Source organism: Cyphomyrmex costatus, unplaced genomic scaffold (genome assembly GCF_001594065.2).
Source record: "Cyphomyrmex costatus isolate MS0001 unplaced genomic scaffold, Ccosl1.0 scaffold201, whole genome shotgun sequence".
Classification (NCBI taxonomy): Eukaryota; Metazoa; Arthropoda; class Insecta; order Hymenoptera; family Formicidae; genus Cyphomyrmex; species Cyphomyrmex costatus.
This window is the reverse complement of record NW_017276051.1, coordinates 31,296-42,610: the sequence shown is the minus strand read 5'-3', so window position 1 is coordinate 42,610 and position 11,315 is coordinate 31,296. Positions and strand designations below refer to the sequence as shown.

General features: G+C 36.1%; 1 protein-coding gene across 1 annotated transcript; it reads left to right on the top strand.

Annotated features, from left to right (window-relative positions):
- The first annotated feature begins 4,150 nt into the window (after positions 1-4,150).
- LOC108773279 (lactoperoxidase) lies at positions 4,151-6,730 on the top strand. Its single transcript, XM_018539039.1, has 2 exons — positions 4,151-4,157; positions 5,565-6,730. Exons 1-2 carry the CDS (start codon positions 4,151-4,153, stop codon positions 6,728-6,730), a joined length of 1,173 nt encoding a protein of 390 aa, XP_018394541.1.
- The last annotated feature ends 4,585 nt before the right edge of the window (positions 6,731-11,315 follow it).

Here is an 11,315-nt window from a genome sequence, read left to right as displayed (position 1 = left end):
GCACTTGACTGAAATATGCAATGACTTTTTCCACACCATGTTGCTCCTGTGACAGGACCGCTCGAATTCCTAGATTTGACGCGTCCGTGTCAAGAATAAACTTCCCCTCAATATTAGGGAATGCCAGAATTGGTGGAGAAGAAAGAACCCGTTTCAAGTTATCAAAAGACTCTTGATGTCTCTCTTCCCAAATAAATTTAATTTGGTTTTCCGTTAATGCATATAACGGTTTGGCTAGAGAAGAAAAATCTTTAACAAACTTGCGATAGTAAGAACAGAATCCTAAGAAACTCCTCAAATGTTTTTTATTTAGCGGAACTGGCCATTCCCTGACCACCATTATTTTCTGGGGATCTGTAGAAACACCTTCTGCCGATATAACATGACCTAAATATTTTATTTCTTTACTAAAAAAAACACATTTTTTAGGATTTATTTTCAAATTCACTTCCCTAAAACGGAGAAAAATCTTTCTCAAATTCGATAGCATTTCTTCAACACTTCTTCCAAAAATAATTACATCATCCAGATAAACTAAACAAATTTTAAAAAGAAATTTTTTTAAAATTTGTTCCATTACGCGTTCAAATGTTGCTGGGGCATTACAAAGACCGAAGGGCATAACCGTAAATTGCCATAAACCGTTACCAACAGAAAAGGCCGTTTTTTCTTTATCTTGCGGGCGAATCTTTATTTGCCAATACCCGCTTTTTAAGTCTAAGGTAGTAAACCAAATATTACCTGCCAAATGATCGAGGATATCGTCTATACGAGGTAAAGGATATGAGTCTTTTACTGTGATTGCGTTCACTTTATGAAAATCCACACAAAATCGAGTTGTTCCATCCTTCTTTTTAACTAAAACCACTGGTGAGGACCATGGACTATTGGATTCTTCAATTACACCTTGATCTCTCATTTCTTTTAAAATTTCATTAACTTCCTCTCTCCTTTGTAAGGGAACACGTCGGGGAGCCTGTTTAATAGGAGAAGAATCTTTAACGTTAATAACATGTTCCCCCAATTTGCAATTCCCTGCAACGATATTATTTGAAAATGTATTACGAAATTCGTTAAGAAAGTCAAAAAAATTTTCTTCCTCAGAATCATTTAAATGCTGACAGCCTTCCTTAAAAATTGTAGAAATTTCAGATGGAAAATTCGTAACCGCAAAACTTTTAATACGAGAACATTTTCCACCGACAAACTCTTCAGAGTCAAGAAAAACCGAATCAAAAACATTTTGCAAATTGAATAATTTTAGAAAATCGACCCCAAGAATGCAATCGTCATCTATTTCTACGACTAGCATCGAAATTTCCAAACAGTATTTCGCAAGTTGAACCTTCACAACCATACCATACTTAAACAAAACGTGCTCCCCCGTGGGATATTTGATGTAACAATTAATTATTTTTACTGGCCCCTTATTTTCAACAAATTTTTTATTAATAATCGAAATATCGGAGCCCGTATCCACCTTAAAAACACAGGGTTTCCCATTAGCTTCACACTTATAACAAAATTTTCCCGAATTAAAACTAATTCTACCCAATCTGGAAAAAGATTGATTAGTACAAAGATCAAGATTGTTATAACAGAAACATTGAACATCATTATTAAAATTATTTTTATTTTTAACTTTATTCGGCCTGAAAGAATCATTGTTAGCAGTATCGTAAATACATATTTTATTATCAGACTGACAAAGACAAGAATTAAAAATAGAACTATTATTTCTCGGGGTATTTTCTCTTTCAGTCGAGCCGACCCCGTAAAGCTCGACTAATCTGTGTTTTCCATCCCCGCCCTTCCAGGACATTCCGAACGGAAGTGACCCACTCCGCCACACTCCCAACATTCTTTTTTATTACCGATTCTTTTATCATTTTTATTCTTAAAAAATTTTTTATTTTTATTATCTTTGTTCGTGTTTGTTTCTTCATTTTCCTCTTTCGTATCAGTCTCGTCTTGTCCGTCTTTTCCTTCGTTAAAATTTTTTTCTTTTCTTTTCTCTGAATTAAAATTATTTTCGTTTTTCTTTCCAAAACAACTTTCTTGTATCAAACTAATTGTCTTCGCTCTCTCGATAGCGAGTCTCAGAGACGCGACCCCCTCCAGCTGCAATGTCCTTTTCAAATAATTATCGGAGAGGGCGGAAACGAACTGCGCGCAAGCGATCTTATCGCACATCGTATCAGACGATTCCGGATAAGCCAACCGAGCCAGCCTTTCGATATCGGAACCGAGGGCCGCGATAGTCTCTCCGAATTTCTGCTTTCTATTCGTAAATTGCATATAGTAATTTTGTAAAGAATGCGCCTCTCCAAAACGCAATTCTAATTTCGCTTTTAATTCCTCGAACTCTAAATTTTCCAAATTTTGAATATTCTCCAGCACCGCACGCGCCTTCCCTCTTAAACATGAGACCAACACAGCCGTCTTTATTCTCCCTTCCCAGCGATTCGCGAACGCGATCAAATTGAATTGCACAAAGAATTCTCGTAGTGGAGCATTTCCATCATAAGTGTCAGGTTTTAATTTGACACTTACTTCTGTGCGGAACGGAGCCGGAGGCACAACCCGCTCACCCACATTTACGGAACACGCAGCGCGCGCCTCGTTACGCTCTTGCTCTCTCACAGCGTTCCCTCCGACGGACGGAAATCGCGTCGCTTCACGAAACGAAACGCAAGATTCTACGCGGCCCCGCGCACTCGTATCACACCCGTTGGCCGGAAAACGCGCGACATTTCCGTCACTTACGTCGCGGTAATATCTCTAGAATAAAGAGGACTTATCTGCGTAGTGCGGAGCTCCTCTCGAAGCCGCTGTATCTCGGCGTTGCGCCGACGCACCGTCTCCAGACATTCCTCCCTGGATCGTCGCTGCTTCTCGCGAAGCTGTTGCACCTCTCGGAGCACGGCCTGAAGAGCAAGAACTGTCGGCGTTGTCTCCTGTAGAGCGACTTGCGGAGGAGACACGTTCGGCGCACGTTCCGTCGAGATCCGCTCCATATCCTCCGCACTTTCCTGACGAGCCCTCTTTCTCAAGGCGTATGTCGATCGGATCATTCGTCACAGTCGATCCCGGACGAGCCCCCAAATTGTTACACTCGCGCGTTCGTTCGGCGGGAGACTCTCGCGTCGCGAACGCGCACACCCGAGTCGCCGAAATAAGCAACGCGTCAGAGAAGGAATAAACAAGATATTTATTGTGAACAGAGAACACAGAACAATTGTAACCGTAAAAGAAACTCCGAGAGAGAGAAACTCGTCCGTCAGCTTCGACAGCTTCTCTCAAAATCGTAAAACAGAAGCGCGCCCATCACCAGGCAACGCGCTCTTCTTCTATTCGAGACGGTCGATCCCGTAGTATAGCGGGTGACGATTCGGGCACGTAACAATATGTACAAATATATATATATTATATACGAGAAAATCGTAAATTTTACCAAATATGGTTATATTTAAGAAGTAATTTTGATAATAATAAAACGTTGCTCGATGTAAAATGTAGCAAATTTAATTATCTTTTGATTATGTTTGATGACTTTTTATCGTACAAGTAGTCATTTCCGATTTATTACCGGAGAAAGTCGAAAATTCGCATAAAATTTTGTAAGAAAATTTGTTTCAAGCGGTTATATCTCGGGAAGTATTGGTCGTAGGAGGTTCTTCAAAAAAACAATTTGAAGGGTAATAAATTACCTTCCGATCTTATTTGAAGCATTTTTGTCTACGAGCCGCCATCTTAGCGTAATTTGTGCTTCAAGCGCGAAGAAACGTAAGTTGTTCGAAAAGTAACAAAATATCTCAGTTTTAAAAAAATTCTATTTCCAGTTCTATTAGTGCTACAAAGTTGATTAAAAACAGAAATTGTGCAGAATTTTATCAGCTACAATTTTGTATACCACATTAATTTCCGTACAATACATATTTTCAACGTTATTGCCGAAATTCTGAAAAGAATTCGATTTTTTTGATGTTTTTCCAATATGGCGACCGTAGCCATGCTAAATTTTGTACGTCAAACATAAATTACTATTTTGTACATCAAAATTCACCATCTCACCAAATTTCATCAATCCGGAGATTATTGGAATTTACAATGGTAAAAAAATCCCCGGGGACTGGGCTAATTGTGTAACATGTATGGTAAGTTGTTTATTGTGCGACGCGGGCGCGGGAGCACGAACGAAGCGAGTGCGCTCCCCCGCGCCCGTGCCGCACAATAAACAACTGAGCATATGAGTTACACACAGAATTTTTCATTACAAGTGCTCATCGTAATGTGCCCAATACACCAACGTTTTTGCGCAGAAGAGTGGGGTTAGAGTAATAATTCAAGCCGTTGAGTAATTGGCTATTTACCGCACGCAAAAGCGTTGAGTTATTGGGCACATTACGTGCACGCGTGATGAAAAATAACATAAATGTCAATAAAGAAATGACTTCGTGGCTTACAGTACCATTCATACCATCTCATACAGAAAAATTTAAACGCTTAAATAACAATCAGGGTATTTTTTTTTAGTCCAAATAAAATAATGCGCAAATATAATATATTAAAGTGCATAAAGACATTCGACACATCCAGAAGTAATGTGGTGTACAAAATCCAGTGTAACGATTGCGAAACATCTTATGTCACAGACTGGAAGACAGTTAAAGACTAGAATAAATAGACGAGCATCGTAATCATATTAGATATAATACAACAACTCGATCAGTTATTACTGATCATAGATTAAATTATAACCATGATTTACGTTGGGATGATGTAAAGATCTTAAACGAGGAACATTGTTATAGAAAACGTGTGGTGTCTGAGATGCTTAATATTAAGAAACAAAAACTCAATTTAAATTTACAAACTGATACCGAAGGTCTTCACAAGGCATATATACCTATGATAAATAAAGTATGAACTTTCGGTGTCATTTTGATTGTCTTCCTTTCTCTCAGTCTGTTTCGATACCTCATTATAATCACTACATCTTTCCAATGTGCTCATAAAGTATAATTTTCATCACTATTTATTTTGTATTTTATTTTATCAACTAAACAATGTATTATCTATGACACCTCTTTTTAATTATTGGACACTATCTATATTAATATCCGAATGTATTGTGACTGTTTTTGGTTAGTTTTTTAAATCTTGACTTTTAATTATTAATTTGTATATCTTGACATTTTAAATTTACAGAAAGTTTTTTTAACTTACCAATTATTAATCTTTCATCAACAATATCTTATTATTTGTTCTACAATAAATTTATAATCTTATCCATTAATGAGTATGAAGTGAAGTCTGAAGAGGACTCAATTAGAGAGTCGAAACTGATCACTTAATGTTTAATTAGTTTTAAGTCAAATAATTGTTGTAAATTGCTTATTTATTGTAATGTATTTGGTTTTATTTTATAAGTAAATTTGTTATCAGTTTTATTTAATTTATTTTGACTCTTTGCCCTTACACTATGATTGATTATTGCAAGAATATTGCGTCTTATCAGAATATATAAACATAGATTTGAAAATTATTCTGATCGTCAAAAGCGATAGAGACAAGAAAGAGATTATGTAGACAACGTTGTGTTCAGGTCAGCGCCTTCATTGATGGCTCAGCTATTTATGGCTCCGATAACGAGACTGCTTACAATCTGCGCGAATTCATCGGTGGTCGTTTGAGGATGCAGTACACTCCCGACAATAGGACTCTGCTGCCACCGAGCATGAATCCCAATGACGGTTGCAATCGGGAAGCCGAACGACGTCGTGGCCAATATTGCTTTGCCGCGGGTGATGCCAGGGCGAACGAGAATCTGCACTTAACCACAATGCACCTTCTCTGGGCGCGACAGCATAACAGGATAGCAGACGAATTGGCCAAAGTCAATCCCGTTTGGAACGATGAGATACTGTATCAGGAAACACGACGTATTGTCGGAGCTCAGTTGCAGCACATCACTTATCGTGAATTTCTGCCCATTATCCTAGGCGATAAAAGAATGAATGAGCAGGACTTGGAGCTCCTTGTGTCGGGCTACAAAAAACGAATACACAATCCGGACGAGTTAAAGAACGATCCAACGGTCGCCAATAATTTCGCGACCGCAGCTTTCCGTTTTGCTCACACTCTCTTGCCGGGATTGATGAAGATGACAGACGATGAAAAGGGCACATCGTCCTACATAGAGCTGCACAAAATGCTATTCAACCCTTATAGCCTTTACGCCGAGGATGGCATCAGACATTCAGTCAGCTCAGCCACGACCAATATTATTCAGAGGTATTCCACGCACGTAACTGCGCAACTGACCAATCATCTTTTTGAGGATCCCATGGCTAATTCTACGATACCATGCGGCCTTGATTTGGTGTCGTTAAATATTCAACGAGGACGGGATCATGGATTACCAGGATACACTGTCTGGCGGGAATATTGTGGTCTAGGAAAGGTAGAAACTTTTGATAACCTTGAAGGCTACTTGGATCATCAAGTTCTAAAACAGATGTCAGATCTCTACGAGACTGTAGATGATGTAGATTTGTATACCGGTGCATTAGCGGAAATACCAGAGCCGGACAGTTTAATAGGACCCACGTTTACGTGCTTGATTCTTAATCAGTTCGTACGTTTGCAAAAAGGAGATCGTTTCTGGTACGAGTTTGCTGAACAACCATATCCTTTCACAGAAGGTATGATAAATTTTGACTGGTAACAATAAAGTTTGATTTAAAAAATGGCTTGACACAAACTTTATCATTTGTTCTTTAATTTTACCAGAAATAATTAGTTTTATACGCATTTGTATGTTTAATATAAATTCAATCGCACTATTTTTTGCTTACAAAGTGTAAAGGTTCGATTCGTAGTTGAAATTTTTTGTTTTTAAAAAGTGATTACTTTTGCTTTAACATTCAATAATTCGGTGAAAAAAAAATCATAGAACTTTCATTTAAAAAGCAAATTAAAGGTAAAGATTCACTCTTTCGACTATTGTAAACGACATATTTGTGTGATTTTCACCTCACACCATAGATCTTTCTGAAATTTGTACAAAATTATACGGTATTTTTTAGATTTGACAGATATCCATTTGTATCCGTATAGCTTCGTCAAAGATCAGTTAAATTGAAATATCAATGATCTTATATATAGTCGCACCAATAACCGCGGAATAGCTCTCATTAGCCTGATTATTCTTGTTATTTGAAATTTTCGAGAGTCTTCTTTAATTTATTTGTTGAATATACGCTGGCTGGAAGATGCGTTTGTTACTTTCAAATTATTATTTAAAAAAATTAAGTACTTTGTGAAGAATATCATTACGTCGACTTGCCAATAGAGGTCTATAGTTAATCTTGTCAATTCTCGCAAGTGCTGAATTACATGATTATTTGTTTATATAGAACTTCTTTCTAACATCTCTCCCAGGCGTCTAAGGTAGGCTCCCACTACATTACCTTACTGATGAGTCCAGTAGTGGAAGCCGGGACGAAACGCCAACTCGTGATATTCTTCACAAATTCTTATTTTTCTCAGTTTTAAATTTATTTCTTTCTTTAATATTTAATTTAAGATTTTAATATGTCTTTAAACATATTATTAAGATCTTGTTAGATGCTATAAGCATCAAAAATTTGTGATATTACTACGGTAGTTAATAGATTTGCGTTTTAAGTTCGACGGATGTTCGGCGCGCAATGGGGGGGGGAACTACTTACGTGGTATATAATATTCACATTCTAATATCTTATATATAGTCGCACCAATAACCGCGGAATAGCTCTCATTAGCCTGATTATTCTTGTTATTAATCAATGACCGACTTTGAAAGTAAAGATTTCAATCTTTAAAATGCTTTTTTAAAAATCTCATTATAACCATTTTTGACGAAGTTACTCTATCTTGAAGTTAAAGAATCATTATGTGATATCTTTTTTTAATCATGACTTTCGAAAAGCTCTTGTTATTTTCTGAAAAATAACGGTTACCGCCGACATTAGCGTAAAACAATGTGCTCTATTCACTACAAATACAGATACAATAACACGTTGCGCATACTGTACTCTTCATTCAGAAGTGCAATTATGCGGGCAACTTTGAATACTATATCTGCGCGGTATTCGTAAAGTTTCTGAAAATTTTTTAGATTTAACGCGGTAGTGTCTCCGGCCATGTTCAAAAATTGAAAGACACTACAAGTTTCTTATCCCGAGCCGCCAAAGTCCATTCTTCGGGGATGCATAACTACAAAATGTAAAAAATTTTGAATCGAACGTTATACAGGGTGTCCCATTTTAATTGTCCACCCTAAATAACTTTCTTATTTTTGATTTTAGAGAAATTGTTTCAGACAAAAATTGTATGGTTTCGAGGAGGTCGCAAGGTGGTACCATTGGTTTGACCTTGGATAATCATTTGAAAATTACATGAAGGTCACCTTTAATTTCTTAAATGGAACATACCATTTTTTATTACATATTCTCGTAGCTTATCTCGAGAGCTTTCCAAAACGCTGCAATAAAATATTTTTCTATTGTTTACTTTCCGAGTTATAAAGCTTTAAGTTTTGCGGTATTTTAATAAAAATACAAATTTAACGTAACTTCCATGTCTCTTTATGTTGTAAAGTGTATGCATAGGTGCGTAGCGCAACAGTACAATCATGGAATTTTCGCATAGAAAGTTACATCCCTGTACTGTTGCACGTGGGTTTCACGTAACTGACAGTGTATACGTACAATGTAACAAGAATAAATGTAATGAAAATACTAAGATGTACACTTCCTTTCACATATTTATGAATCAGTAGAAGACAGATCCCTCGAGATTATTGAGTTAGGAACGATTTTCAGCATAGACTTGAATTATGCATACAAGTAGATGGCCAAGTTTTTGAACACCAAAATTAATTGTACAAAAACTCATCTTGCCTTGACTGGCTGGATCATGTAAGATAAGACTACAGGGGGGGGAGAAGTGAATTTGTATTTTTATTAAAATACCGCAAAACTTAAAGCTTTATAACTCGGAAAGTACACTAGAAAAATATTTTATTGTAGCGTTTTGGAAAGCTCTCGGGATAAGCTACGAGAATATGTAATAAAAAATGGTATGTTCTATTTAAGAAATTAAAGGTAACCTTCATGTAATTTTCAAATGATTATCCAAGGTCAAACCAATGGTACCACCTTGTGACCCTCTCGAAGCCATACAATTTGTGTCTGAAACATTTTTCTCTAAAATCAAAAATAAGAAAGTTATTTAGGGTGGACAATTAAAATGGGACACCCTGTATATCCTGAAAGGCGGCATCGCCACGAGTAATTTGAGCTATTAGGAGAATAAATAAGTTTCCGCAGTTTGACAAAAGATGGCGCCACTAGTATGTTATGGTTAAAATTGTCTGCTGTAAAACATCATATCATAAGGTTGGACATCTGGCAACAACATAACCTTGAAATATTAGCGATTTTGTATCAGCATCATATATCTTTTTTCGTGTGAAAATGTCGAGTTTTGAGCCGAATAAGCGTCATTTGAGGGAGCTTCTTTAATTTGAAGAAATGTGCAGCTGAGGCGCATCGATTGCTTGTAGAAGCATATGGTAAGGCTGCCTTAAGTGAGAAAAGTTACCGTGAGTGGTTTCAAAAGATTAAGAACGGTGAATTTGACGTCGAAGACGAAGAACGTAGTTTCGACGTTTTTTGTTTTTTCGACGTGGAATCCACCAATTATCAGAAAGATAACCTCTGTCAAGTTAGCAGGACCAAATGGGCAGAATCAAGAAAGACTTTTTGAACTATTTAGTGCTCATTTTGTGCTAATTTGTGATACAAAAAACAATTTTTTGTATCAACCACGTGCCATTTAGTAGAAATGTATGGCGCTGCTAGCTTAACATTAAGCTGGCAGGACCACGCGAAAAAAAAAGAAAAATAAAATAAGGATTGAATAGTACTGATTTTGTGCTAATTTGTGTTATCGAAAAAAAAATTAATATATAGCTCCATTCCGCAAAAAATAACCCCTAATTGAATTGCACACTATTACATTTAAGAGTAAAGTACCCTTCGCCACTAGCAAAATCGGTCACTACTCCCACATTAGAAACGTTATAATTTGTGCTGTCAAAATATGAAGTTTCAGATTTTGTGCTCCAACCGTTCCTCCGAAAAATACCCTCGAACCCTCTTACGCTCAAGAGTAAACTAGTAAAGTACCCATTTCGACGAGCAGAATCGGTCGCTGCTCCCACATTAGAAGCGTTATAATTTGTGTCGCCAAAATATGAGGTTTCAGATTTTGTGCTCCAGCCGTTCCTCCGAAAACTACCCTCGAACCCTCTTACGCTCAAGAGTAAAGTATCCATCTCCACGAGCAGAATCGGTTGCTGCTCCCACATTAGAAGCATTATAATTTGTGCCGCCGAAATATGAAGTTTCAGATTTTGTGCTCCTGCTCTTATAATTTTTCTCAAAAATGCATGATTTATTGTTCATCGTTGTTTTAATAATTCAGCTATTAAGCACAAACAGCATAGTTTGATCTTTATGGTTTAAATTTAATGTAATATCCAGAGTATATATAATTGTTTTTTATTATATTAAACGGTATAATAAAGTATATATTAAATTCTTAATAGTTTTGAGTGACATAAATTAATAGAGCAGGTGATATTGAAGATGTTTCTTTAATTTTTTTTTTCTTTTTTTTCTAAATCATTATATTCTATCCATTGTCCAAATCTCAAACACATTGCCGTATAATGCCCTATTGTTTGTATGGTTCTTGTAATAAGAGGCCTTTTATATATGACAATGCCGATTAATTTATACTTCGTATCATTTAAAGGATTTTTAAATGATTTACTAATGTCATCCAACTTGATTTCTGTATATGAATTAAGGTCTTTTGTAAAAATTTCGAAAAGTATAATATTTCCTGTAATATAAAAAATATACGTCAATATAAAATTATTTTTTTATTAAGAAAGAAGAAAGAATTCTATTTGGACATATGACATAAACAGTTTTATAGACATACTATAATAGATATTAGAATACCTACTAGATATCCTCCTCTATACTTCTGCTTAAACTAACAAACAAAATCTATTCAGATTTGTTGAAATACTTAGTAACTTGTTTTATTCTAATTTATACCACAACAGTAAAAAAAACTGTGTATTCTGGGCTGTTTTAAGAAAAAAGGAAACGTGACACTTCTTCATTATTTCAAATTTAAGGTTTCTTTTTAAAGCGGGACGTGTTAAAAAATTTTTATTATTAATCTATAGC